Here is a 12,864-nt window from a genome sequence, read left to right as displayed (position 1 = left end):
CCGTACGGGCGGTCGCTGCCCCCCAGCATCTCCACCACCTCCCGAGGGGCCGCGGCGACGCCGCCGCGGGTTTCCCCGCCCGGCTCCGCATCTATCCCGAACCGCCGTTTCGGCGGAGGGTGGGGGATCGACCCAGGCCAGGATGGTGGAGTACCTCGGCATTAACTCCGAATCGGGGGAGGGAGGGAGAGAGGTCGGGTCGCCGGCGGCTGCCTATGCTGGCGGCTCGAGGAGGGCAGCGGTGAGGAGATGCTTGGGATTGGGCGGCTGCTTGTCAAGAACAAGTAGAAGGTGTTCGATGTTTATTTGGTTAGTGCTGCAAATCAAATTCTCCCATTTTATTTCCATTCCAAGGATTAACATTCTTACATCTTAAGAAAGCAGCTACTGCTAGTTGAGATTTGATAATACTATTGTGTTAACACTGTTGTGAATATATTCCTAGCTTCTTGACCAAATAGTTGAAACTGAACTTGCTGCTGCGTTTCTAGGAATTGTATAGGCTCGGCTGTACAATTGAATCTCCACATCCTCAGATCTATCCGCTAGTATTAATTTTCATATCAGTAGTACTATACAACTACAATGACCTCTTATCGAACTCAGATGTGTCTTCTTTGGTTAGTTGGTTACTCATCTCTTCTGCCAGTTGAATAGCTTGATAGAGAGTCCGAAGAGGAAAGCAAAGAGAACTGCAAACGAGGCGACCACCAGACCGACCGCCCACAGGAAGTCGTGATGGTAACCAAAGTAGCTCCCGACAAACTCGGACACGAGCATGCCATTGTCCAACTTCTCGGTTACGTCCCCAAACTGTGAAGCTACCAGACCATAGAGTGTCCACGAAACAGGGCAGAGCCAGTAATACCACCTCCACCATATTGGGATTCTCTGTAGAAAGAGTTAAAGCAGCCAATTAGAATGTATGTTAGGGAAAACAAGGAGCAAAGTCCGTTCACTGTTGATAACAGATACTAGTATACTTACTGTTCTTGGTATTATAAATCCCGAGAAGAGGTTCCACATGGTGTAGAATGCCGAGGAAACAACGGAAGCGATGTTGTAGTTTGGAGTCAGGCCCACCGTCATCATCCCGTAAAATGTGTAGTATGATAGGGTGAAGAACATGAAGAACAGGTACCAGAACAGCTTCACAGCTGTCCATTCGAACCCAATCATGGCATACACTATCACGCCATATATTAAAGACTGAACAAAGATGTATGGAAGTTCAATTGCGACCTGCAAATGGGAACACATGTTAGGGGGACTTATTGTTCTTTTGTTTCTCTCCACTTAATGAGAAAATTAGTTTAACCTTATTTTCTGTATGAATTCAGTATGATCCACGTTTGGTCATGCTTGCATCTGATTTCTAGTCTTATCTTGTTAGCATTTATAAATTAATAAAGTTACCAAATAATAAAGTTTACGCCAAGTAAACTGTACCTGCCCCAAAGCATATGGCAAAGGCGAGTACATGTGAGCCGCTCTTTCCCTATAAAAGACAGTGCGCTCAATAGCCACAACTGGCTGAACTGTCGCGGAATTCTGTACCCCCATGTACAAAACTGAGGCGTACATGGAACCCATGGCATTGAACAAGTCCTGTTGACTCTGCCTGCAAGAGTGAAATAGCCCCGGTTAATTTCAATACATGGGGACTGGAGTCCCGTTTATTCTTTTGTATATATTATTACCTTTTGCTGCCAATGCCCCAGAACATTGTTCCAAACAAGAGTGCCATTACTACGGTGTAGAAGTATTTGACAGCAGTATATGGGGGATTTCTCCAATATGACTGACTTTGCTTCCACAGGCAAGCGAAACATTGTGTGAGAAAGTTCTGCGAGTACTGTGTTGGAAAGGATAGGTCATTTGAACCTTTGGGGGGTGTGCTTAGCTCCTTTATTATTTTTTTGTTCATCCTGAAACACAACCAAAATTGAAAAATATTAAGATAAGGTTTAAAATTGAAACTAGAAATGTCCACAATTTTTGAGTATTTGATTAGATTTTAAAGTATGGACAATAATGCCACCAAGAACCTACTCATATAGTTCAGAATTCTTGTATACTTGGCTGAAGTTGATCCCAGTTATCTGTTCTTGTACTGCACTAGTCACTTCCAGCATCCATGTTGAAGGATTATAGCTGTCTTTTATCTTGCTCACACCTTCAATAGCCTTGGTAGAATCAAAGTGAAGCAGTTAAATGACAAGCTTATTCAATGCAAAACTGCATATGGAAACATACAATACTTTTCTCTCTCTCTTAACTCACCTCAAAATATCTGATCAATTCACATGAATGGCGTCCCAGTGGACCTACATAAATCTCTTCACCTCCTCGTTTCATCAGGAAGAGCTGCATAGACACGTATGACCATTAGTTGTTAAAAGTGTCTGCGGACATAGTTAACTGCCAATGTGTTGTTGTTCCTTTTCTTCTCAAAATACATGTACTATAATAAAAGGTTTTAGTACCTCATCAAAAGATTCAAATATGTCGATGCTTGGTTGGTGAATTGTGCAAACTACTGTCCTTCCTGTATCCACTGTATTCCTTATTGTCCTCATGACAATGGCTGCAGCTCTTGCATCAAGTCCAGATGTTGGTTCATCCATGAAAATGATAGAAGGGTTAGCTACCAGCTCCACTGCAATTGTTAGTCTTTTCCTTTGCTCAGTTGATAATCCAGTCACACCAGGTAGTCCAACCAATGAATCCTTTAAGGGGGAAAGCTCCACAAGCTCCATGACCTCGTCGATGAACATCTGTGTACCAGGTTTGGTGCGATGAATTAGTTAGTACAGCACACAATTAAATAATAAACTGTATAAAAAGGAGAAAAGACTGACTAAATAATCTCATCATGTTCTTCTATGATATCTCTCCGTTCCTAAATGCAAGTCTTTTTAGAGATTCTAATGCGGACTACATACGGAGCAAAATGAGTGAATCTACACTCTAAAATATGTCTATATATATCTGTATGTAGTCCTTACTGAAATCTCTAAAAAGACTTATATTTAGAAACGGAGGGAGTATATGCTTATTATGTGATGTATTACTATTCAAATTATAGTAGAGTCTTCGTTCTTTGCAAACCTTTCTTGTTGAGGAATCAACATCAGCCGGTAATCGTAGCCATGCAGAGAATGCAAGGGACTCGTAGACGGTCACATTTGGTGAATGGATATCATTCTGCTCGCAGTATCCTGACACACGAGCAAAAGTTTCTTGCTTCTTTGGGTAGCCAGATATTGTAATGTTGCCCTCTACGTATCCACTGGTCTTCCTCCCAGCCAGCACATCCATCAGTGTGGTCTTACCGGCACCACTGACACCCATGAGAGCTGTAAGCACACCTGGCCTAAATGAACCGCTGATACCCTTCAACAGTTCCAATCTGTCCTCTTTCACACCTTGTGCTTTGACTTCCTGCATTTTTATCGGATAAGCCATTATATATAATGGTACACACATAGGTGAATTTGCACAGTGAGCATGAATATGTAGCAAATTTTGTAATTTTAATATTTCCATTAAAAATGAATACCTCTGGCATGTCTACACTGTATCTTATATCTTCAAATGTGAGGGAGAGAGGTGTAAAAGGGAGGATCATTCCTTTCTTGCTTGGACAAGAATTCACTGTTGTGTTGTTTGCAGTTGATTCACCGTTGCTCTCATCTGCAGTATCTAATGGACATATTCAAGGGATTATTTTTAAATCCATTATATTGCATATCATATTTTGATTGATGAATGTAAAAACAAGTACTTTACCGAGTGTTGCTGTATTGTTATTCCCTCCTAATGTTTCTTCCAGAATTTCACCAGTTAAATTAGCTTGTTTTATCTTCATCGTTTCTTCAGATATTGTTTGCTGATTGCTGTCAAATGCTGCAGAGCAAAATGTATAAGATTAAAAATAGACCTCCAATTGTAAGGACCCTTTCTATTGGTACGTAAATACAAGTTATTGTAACTCACGTTTGAGAAATGTGAGGCAGATGGTGTAGAGGGCATTGAATAGCAGCACATATCCGAGCAATGCACCAACACCAATCCAATACCATTTTGCCTCAGTAAACATTCCACGAGATTCCAGAACTAGTCTTCCAAGTGGTTCTTTGAAACCAGGGATTGTCTGTAATATAGCAGTATCAATATGATTTAGTCTACCATTTTCAGTTAGATGATTATTTACCCTTTCTGAATAATTTATGAACTCCTTACCTTATTCCAGCTGTCACCTAGGAATTCATTTACTGATATGGCATTTTGCGCATACATCAGTGGTGATATCCAATACCCCCATATCCACCATTTCTTCACATTCTCTGTTAAAAAAATATAGAGCAACAGTTTAATTTGCAATTCTCATATAAAGCATCACATTTAATGTGCCGATAGCAACTGCACTTAGGCAATTTGCTCGAAGCATTCTTAGCTCGCTATCTCAACCATGGTGTTTAGGCTGGTATTATTTCATACCTCTTGACAGGACGAATCCGCCTGTAAGCATACAGATTAGTAAGAAGAATGAACCAATGGTGTTCGCAACAATCTGATTCCTTGCAAGACCAGCAATGAAGCGGAAGAGGCCAGATGCCGTCTCACTCATTACTAAGAGGAGCAGGAACTGTCTAAAAAGTCTGCAGTAATTCATTACTTCTGTTAGCTTCTGCAATATATTCATAAAAAAAAGTATGGAGTAGTATTAGTTTCCTTACCTCTCTACATTGGGATCAAATCCGATGACGTAGTATGTTATGAAGACCCATATTGATGCATTCAGCAAGGAGAGGGGTGTTTTAATGATCCATGATGGCAAGGAATACGTCCATGCTGGAAAGAAAAGGAGATCCCTTTGTTTGAAGAAAACAGGGAGCTTTGCAACAGTTAGGCCCACTTCTGCCAACCCATTGAACATGATCATCACGATCCCGAAGAACAGTGCACCCATGTATATCCCTCCGTTTGTTATCGAGTCATGATGCATATTTGTCCGAAGAAAGACCGTCATTGTAATGATTGCCATAAGCGTCAACTGAACAATAAAGAGATATAGCATGATAAGATACTTTTAACTTCGAACTTCTGCAGATTATAATCATACTGAAAATAAAATTTAGTTTTATGGAATCACCTGAGTTGCCTTGAATATATACACAAAGGAGTTTCTTCTCATGAGCAACATCTCTCTGTTGATGTTAGCTTTAAGCAGTTCTTTCATGCTGGCACCATATTTTGATGTTTTCAGGGCAGCAGGATGGCTCCTGCTCTTGTCAAATGGGACAGACAACTCACTTCTTATAGCCTGACCAACATGGAAAGATTGAAATGCCTCTGCAAAGTTCTTCACAGCAACATATCGGTATGTCTCGTCACTGTGTATCCAGTACTGTCTCTGATCTTTCCTTGATGTAACCTGCATACCACATTTCAATTATAGTCAGTCCACTTCAGCACTGTAGACAATTGTGATCCTAGCATTAGAAAATCTGACTTTGGGACAGAGGTTTGTACAAATATGTTTTTTCTATTTCTCCGAGCAAATCATGTACAAAATACTAAAATATGTTGATGATCTGCCTGTTGCACTCATCAACAAACTTTGCATCAAAACATTGCCAGATATCTCTAGTTTTGTATTTCGAAAGGTATTTGAATATTTCAGGGTTTTACAGTAGCAAATGCATAATTACAGAAAGCTTGATAGAACAAAAAATGAAATTCACCTCCTGCAAGAAGTCAGCTACGCCTTTTCTCTCGGGACATTTGAAACCCACTGATTCAAAAAACCCGAGCACATGTTCACGGGGGCCATTGTAGACAACCTGACCGTCTGAGAGGAGAATTATATCGTCAAACAATTCATATGTCTCAGGTGCTGGTTGCAGCAAGGAAATAACTGCTGTTCCTCCAAGAATGTGAATGGTTTGCCGGATGGAGTTCACAATCTGGAAGGTAGTCGAACTGTCAAGTCCAGTTGATATCTCGTCCATGAAAAGGGCTCGTCCTGGTGTGACGAGCATCTCAGCTGCAGATGGGATGGGATGGGTGGGTTAGATACATAGATCGTACAGGACACATGGTACTTTACTTACTCCCTTGATGTCGATGAATTACCTGTGGTTACTCTCTTTTTTTGCCCTCCTGATATTCCTCTCAACATGTTATTTCCTACGATTGTGTCGGCACACATATCCAATCCCAAGATCTTTAGTATTTGAAAAGGAAAAATAAAGAATCAGTAACATAAACACATTTTCATATTCTATAAGTCAGTCCCTTCGAACTTGGGTGGAGAGTTTGCATATCTGTTGCTAGTTTGCACGCACCTTTAGTATGTGATTCGTGACCACCTCAGCTTTCTGTTCTCCTGTTGCAGCAGCCTATAAACAAAATGAGAGATTAGACGTTGTGTCAAACTTTTTGAAACATCCCCAGATGGTCAAAATAACTAGAGCTTAGCTCAAGGCTTAATGAAATGAGAAGAACTGCACCGAACCTTCAAGTAGACATCTATTTCTGGATCTGGTTTGATATTTGCTTCCTTTTCTCTCCTCGATAGCTCCATCAGCAGATCTAGTCATTTTGCAGAAAATGTAAGTTACTCGCGCATACTGCTATGGGTTTTCAAGTACTACTTGTTTATCTAGTTCTTACCGAATCGGTGACCACTTCCTTGACATTTTGCAGAGAAATTGACCGTCTCACGAACCGTCAGTTCACCGATATGCAGATCGTTTTGGCTCACATAAGCCGCCGACCTCCTGGGCACAAACTCGTCCATCGTATGCCCATTGTATGTTATTTTGCCTGACATCTGTTGGGTTTCTTAATATCAGTATATACTTGCCAGGTGCAGTAATCATGATATACTAAGAGTGAAACGATCAACATATTCTTATTGGTAATGAGAAGAAGAAGAGCAAAAAACGGATTAATTACCTCAAGGCTTGAAGGGAGCGTCCCCGCCAACGCCAGGAGTAGCGTGGTTTTTCCGGCACCAGGAGGACCCAAAAGCAAGGTCATCCTAGCAAGAGCAGGGATGAGGTAAAGGTAAATAATACATCCAATGAAGATGATTTGCAAACTCGTAGTAATATGCTGAGAATTTAATTTACCTGTGAGGCTTGATGGTACCGCTGACATTGTGAAGGACTGATATTTTCTGCTTCCTATTTGGTGTAATGTGCAGAGAATTTGCCATTCCCTGTTTGAAGTCGATTACGCCATGTCAATCGGTGCGCATACCACATAATAGAGAAACGAAAATCTAAGGTCATGTGAGCATCCTCGATCGACGTCTATCGACTAGCTCCTGACATTGTGTTGTTCCAGTGGTCGTTGGGTGTTACTTGTAGTTGTATCATCTTGATATTAATATTTTTTGTTAGAAAAGATATTAATATATTGTTTTTTTTATCAAAAAAAGTAGGCGTGGCCGGATTTGGCACAGACCATTATTTCTCAGGTCAATTATTTTATCAGATCGGTGCCCCTATGTTGATGTTTGGGGTTTAGGGTTTTACGAGGAAAACACGGAGAACAAAGCTTATAGTAGAATTTTCAGTATATACGTACCTCGAGCACATTGGCGTAGGTATGCAGGATGGTGGGCAGGCCCCGGCTCCCGACGTACGCCTCGGCCTCCACGCAGAGGTTCTCGTACCTGACCTCGATGGTGGGCAGCTCGATCCCGACCCGGTCGACGCGCTCCTTGAACCGGGCGAGGAACCGGCCGTGGTCGTCGGCGACGCTGGCGACGCGCCGGAGCAGCGCGGCCCGCTCGCCGGGGGCGAGCCTGCCGACGTCGACCGCCCTGACGCCGTCGTCCCGCCCGGGGAAGTGGTCGAGCACCGCCGTCCGCGCGCGGTCGCGGGTGGGCAGCCGCTCCAGCGCCGCCCACCGCAGCGCCTCCTCGTCGTCATGCTCGTCCGCGCGGTGCGACGACCGCGAGAACGCGTTCGAGCTCCCGCCCCGCCGCAGGCCCCCGAACCCGCGGTGGATCTCGCCGGCGTCGTCCATGGTCTAGTTCCGCCGCCGTAGGTTGGCACGTAACTGGGAGTTCGATCACGGCTGCATGCAGAGGGTTATACGGGAAGCGGTTTAGTTGGCCAGCTCAGCTGGGCGCGACGACTTGTGTAATCTGGAAAGGAAACCGGCACGGGATGTGTTCGGTCTGTAGTAGTAGTACGTATCTGCTAACGGTTTCCATGACTTTCCTTTTTCCAGCTCGGTCGTTGTGGTCGAGTCCGAGAGGAGCGCGTCGGTAGCACGAATCAACTCCAGGTAACTACGTACGCGTCAAGCAACGCAGATTAGGTATAACAGCCACTGGCCAGGCTTACAAGTTACAACCAACATCAGGGCATGCCAAAAAAAGCTAAGAACCGCAGCACTCGCAAAAGAAACCTCACACGGCTGTGCCCATACATTCAGGCGAGGCAAACAGCCTGCAGTTTGGGAGCATGTAGCTCAAGTTTTATTTCCATTAGGTTGGTGTTGGATATGATGTGCTTGAATGCCGGTCGTGGTTTGCTTTTTTTTTTTTTCCATTTTTTCTTTCAAGAAAACTTCCGATCCGCCGTTATCGCCCTTCCTTACCGGAGTCAGGCAAACCTTGTTGTAGTAGATACTCGGAAAGTCGTCGTGCTATGCAGCCTCCACACACCTGCCTCCTCTCCAAAATAATACTATTAGGGTTCCTCTGCCTCCTACCTACGCCGCTGCCGGTCCGCCTCGTCTCCTATGGCCTTAGAGCCATGGGTGCGCAGTGGATCCCTGCCTTTGCCGGTGGGAGGGCTTCATTTTTAGACGTTTCTTCGATTTTTGTTACGATTTGTATCCTGCTCAGAAAGACGGGGCGGTGGCGGCTCCCTGAAGATGGAATAAGGTTCTTCCCTCCTAGCCCATGTTCCGGTGGTGCGTCTAGCATCGCCGGCGGGCGTGTGAAGGTGTGTCTGCGGCGCTGTCTTTGTTGGATTTGCTCGGATCTGGTTGTCGTTCTTCGTTTGTGTATCTTTATGTTGGATCCTTCCAATCTATGCTACTCTTCATCGGCGCCAGTTGTTGTTTTGATGCGCTGGTCCTATGGGGCCTTAGCACGATGGCTTCCCGACTGCATCTAAAACAAGTTTTGCCCGGCTCCGGCGAGGGAGGGGCGATGACAGCGGCACGCCTTCGGCTCGCTTCAGTGCTTTAGTCGTCGCTATGTGGTCTACGAATCTGGATATTATTTTTTATTATTTCTCGTGTTCGTTGTACGGCCATGATTGAAGATAAATAGATCGGTAATTTTCTCAAAAAGGGGGGAAGTCTTCATGCCAAGGCCCTATAGGACCAGCACACCAGAACAACAACAATCACCATGAAGAGTAGCGTAGATCGGAAGGATCAAACCAAACGACAACCAGATCCGAGCAAATCCAACAAAGACAGATCCACCGGAGACACACCTTGACATGCCTGCCGGCGATGCTAGAGGCATCATCGGAACATGGGCTAGGAGGGGAGAACCTTATTCCATCTTCAGGGAGCCGCCACCGCCCCATCTTTCTGAGCAAGACACAAACCTAAACAGGCACAAAAAGACACCTAAAAACATAGTTGGAGCCCTCCCACCAGCAAGGACCGAGATTCACCACGTCTCCATGACCTAAGACGGCAGTGACGGGTAGACCTGCGGTGGCGTCGATAAGACACGAGCAACCCAGCCGCCTTCGAGTTGCTAGGGAAGGAGTTTTGTCGTGGTTTCGTTTTCAATGAAAAAGAACCAGGGGTGTGCTCCTTGCGCGGCACCGTGTCTAAAAAGCTTTACTCCCCACTGCAACACTTTTTTAATTGCCAATTTTCTCCGCAAAAGCGACCACTAATAAATCCAATACCCAATCATTTGCATTGCAACAGAAGTTTCTCTGTCTAAAACACGCCTCATCCCGTGTGTTCCAAAGCACATTTCAAAACACTCCAGATGAAGCATCCCAATGGGACACAGTATTGGCACAGTGCATTCCCAATTCATCTTCTTTTAACTAAACATTCTTTTGTCGGGATACTTCTATGTACCACCAGCCAAGCAAAAGTCTTAATTTTAAGAGGATCTTGATTCTACACAGAAACATATGTGGAAAATGCATGTCATCACCAAAATCTCTTGTCAAAGCAAATATTGAACAAAAGAAAGATAGGTATCATTTAAGGACTGTGCTAACGACCAGTCGACTGGTCGTTAGATCCGCACGATCGTGTCAGTCTCCTTCGATTCGCTCGTGGTAAAAAAACATGTACGAAGTGGGAGTCAAACCCACTACCTATGGTTCACCATAGCTGTTCACAACCAACTGAACTAGCTTAAATTCTGGCTATAATTAGGTTGGATAATATTTATACCTCCACGATGACGCGACCATGAGAAAGATAAACCATTTTCTTTCTTTTCTTTTTTACCCTTTTTTTCTTCCCTTTTGTACTGTCTTTTGTTTTATTTTTCTAGATAGTCAGCTGCTTTGTTAGTATATACAATATAGTGGTAACTTTTTTTCTAAAGTACATTGTGGTAACTTTAACCTAAAAAACGTTGTTGACATACCTTGGGAACTTATGCGTAATAACATGATAATTTTTGCACCAGACCTGGTAATTATGTGCAACACAGACCTGATAACTCGAGCACAAACACCGAGGTAAAAATTTGACCTCAGAAAAAAAAATTGTTGTAACACACTTCCATAACTTTATCCGTAAAGAGCATGGTAATTTATAACCTCTGAACTTGATAACTCACACACAAACATCACGGTAACTTTTGACCTAGAGAAAAAAAAGTTGTTATAACACACCCCGATAACTTTTTCATAAAAAGCATGGTAATTTATACGCCACGACCCTGATAACTCATGGACAAAGACCAGGTAACTTTCGACCCGGAGAAATAAAGTTTATGAAAACATTCCTTGATAATTTGTGTGTAAATAGGATGGTAATATACGCACCGTAGACCTGATAAAAATTTGATATCGTCCTTGATTTTCTCTATTCGAAAATTTAAAATGATTTGTAGCTCAAACCGATGGTCCGATTGAAAAATATTTTTAAAAATTCCATCGTGGCGAGACCTTCTAAACTAGATCCTATGTTGATGTGTTTCAACATCTTTTTTGGGATCAAAAGTTATCACACCAGGGCTAAGTAAGAAACCACGTCTATGTTGTGTACATTACCATGTTATTTTCACATAATTTATCGAGGGTATATTTTCAACAATTTTTTGCCCCAGTTCCAATTTACCGTTGTCTTTGTGTGTAAATTATCACCCCTGCGATGCGTATATTACCATGATATTCACAAATAAATTACAGGGTTTTGTTTTCAACAACTTTTTGTCCTGATCAAAAAGTTATCACGGTGTTCATGTATCAATTATCAGATTTGTGATGTGTATATTACCATGCTATTAACATAGAAATTATCGTGGGTGTGTCTTCAACAACTTTTTCTTCAGGTAAAAAGTTATCGCGATGTCTGTATCTAAATTATTAGGTCTATCGTACGTATAATGAACTAATATTTGCACAAAAATTACCGTGGGTATGTTTTCAACAACATTTCCCCCCTAGTTCAAAGTTATCACGATGTTGTACCTAAGTTACAGGTCTATGATGTGTATATTGTCATGCTATTTATATAGAAGATATCACAGGCGTGTCTTCACCAACTTTTTTTCCCAGGTAAAAGTTACCGCGGTGTTTGTACCTAAGTTGTCAGGTCTACGGTGCGTATAATGCACTGATATTTGCACAAAATTTACCCGGTTATGTTTTCCACAAAAAAAATCAGGGTCAAAGTTATCACGATGTTTGTACCTAAATTATCAGGTCTATGGTGTCTACATTATCATTTATTTATGGACTGTGCTAACTTCCTGCCGGCAGGAATTCTGCAACAGATCCGCACGCTATCTTCCGATCGTTCTGAAATATAGTAGAACAGATCCGTACGAGTGCATGTGCGATGCCTCCACAATATTTCACTTTCTCATGCATGTGCTAACATTCCCTCTTGATTAGAGTAACTAATTGCATGCAGGCAGTAAAAGACAGAATTGATGATGTCACTAAAGATTCTTTCAAATGAGAAAATTCAAAATATTTTGTAGCTCAAACCGTCGCCCCGATTGAAAAACTGTTTTCACATAAAAGCTTCGTAGCGATGAGATCTTCAAAACTAGATCTCATGTTGATATGTTTCGACGACTTTCTTTTTCGTAAAAAGTTACCACGTATTCTACACAAGTTACCATTCATGTGGCGCATAAGTTATCATATTGTTTACATAGAAATTATCGAGGCATAAAAAAGTTCCTCCAACCTTCTCTTCACAAGCACACATGCATGCATGCATTAGATAGAAAAAACTAATGTCATCCTAGTTCTCCCCCTGGTTGAAACTTCAAAATGTTTTATAGCTCAAAATTGTTGGTCCGATCGAAAAGTTGTTTTCACATAAAAAATTCATCTCTAGAAGACCTTCGAAACTAGATCTCATGTTGATATGTTCTGCCAACTTTTTTTTCTGCAAATAGTTACCAGGCCTGGGCTAAGTAAGTTATCAGGTCTGATGTGTGTCTATTATCATGCTATTTACAAATGAGTTACCGTGGTACATTTTCAACAATAATTTTTTCTATGACAAAGTTACCGTGGTGTTTGTGCGTGAGTTAACATGCCTGTAGTCCGTATATTACCATGCTATTTATGCCTAAATTATCGAGGGTATATTTTCAAACAACTTCCGTCCCGGGGGTCAAAGTTAACACACTGTTTGTACATGAGTTATCAAGTCTAT

General features: G+C 42.4%; 2 protein-coding genes across 2 annotated transcripts; both read right to left on the bottom strand.

The window, feature by feature from the left end:
• Nucleotides 1-321: 321 nt before the first annotated feature.
• Nucleotides 322-3,441, bottom strand: LOC109732352 (ABC transporter G family member 53). The gene is made up of 8 exons (XM_040385818.2): nucleotides 3,112-3,441; nucleotides 2,487-2,777; nucleotides 2,284-2,367; nucleotides 2,053-2,186; nucleotides 1,701-1,928; nucleotides 1,450-1,621; nucleotides 988-1,242; nucleotides 322-891 (listed from the first exon to the last, which is right to left on the bottom strand). Exons 1-8 carry the CDS (start codon nucleotides 3,352-3,354, stop codon nucleotides 634-636), a joined length of 1,665 nt encoding a protein of 554 aa, XP_040241752.2. The 5' UTR covers nucleotides 3,355-3,441; the 3' UTR covers nucleotides 322-633.
• Nucleotides 3,442-5,271: 1,830 nt separating this feature from the next.
• LOC123497690 (ABC transporter G family member 53) lies at nucleotides 5,272-8,046 on the bottom strand. The gene is made up of 8 exons (XM_045234369.2): nucleotides 7,603-8,046; nucleotides 7,143-7,231; nucleotides 6,967-7,051; nucleotides 6,682-6,841; nucleotides 6,524-6,600; nucleotides 6,354-6,407; nucleotides 6,142-6,232; nucleotides 5,272-6,052 (listed from the first exon to the last, which is right to left on the bottom strand). The coding sequence occupies exons 1-8, from the start codon at nucleotides 8,044-8,046 to the stop codon at nucleotides 5,694-5,696; spliced, it is 1,359 nt and encodes a 452-aa protein (XP_045090304.1). The 3' UTR covers nucleotides 5,272-5,693.
• Between the last annotated feature and the right edge of the window lie 4,818 nt (nucleotides 8,047-12,864).

This window comes from Aegilops tauschii, chromosome 3 (genome assembly GCF_002575655.3).
Source record: "Aegilops tauschii subsp. strangulata cultivar AL8/78 chromosome 3, Aet v6.0, whole genome shotgun sequence".
Lineage (NCBI taxonomy): Eukaryota > Viridiplantae > Streptophyta > Magnoliopsida > Poales > Poaceae > Aegilops > Aegilops tauschii.
The sequence above is the reverse complement of the archived record's forward strand: the minus strand, read 5'-3'. Positions and strand labels throughout refer to the sequence as shown.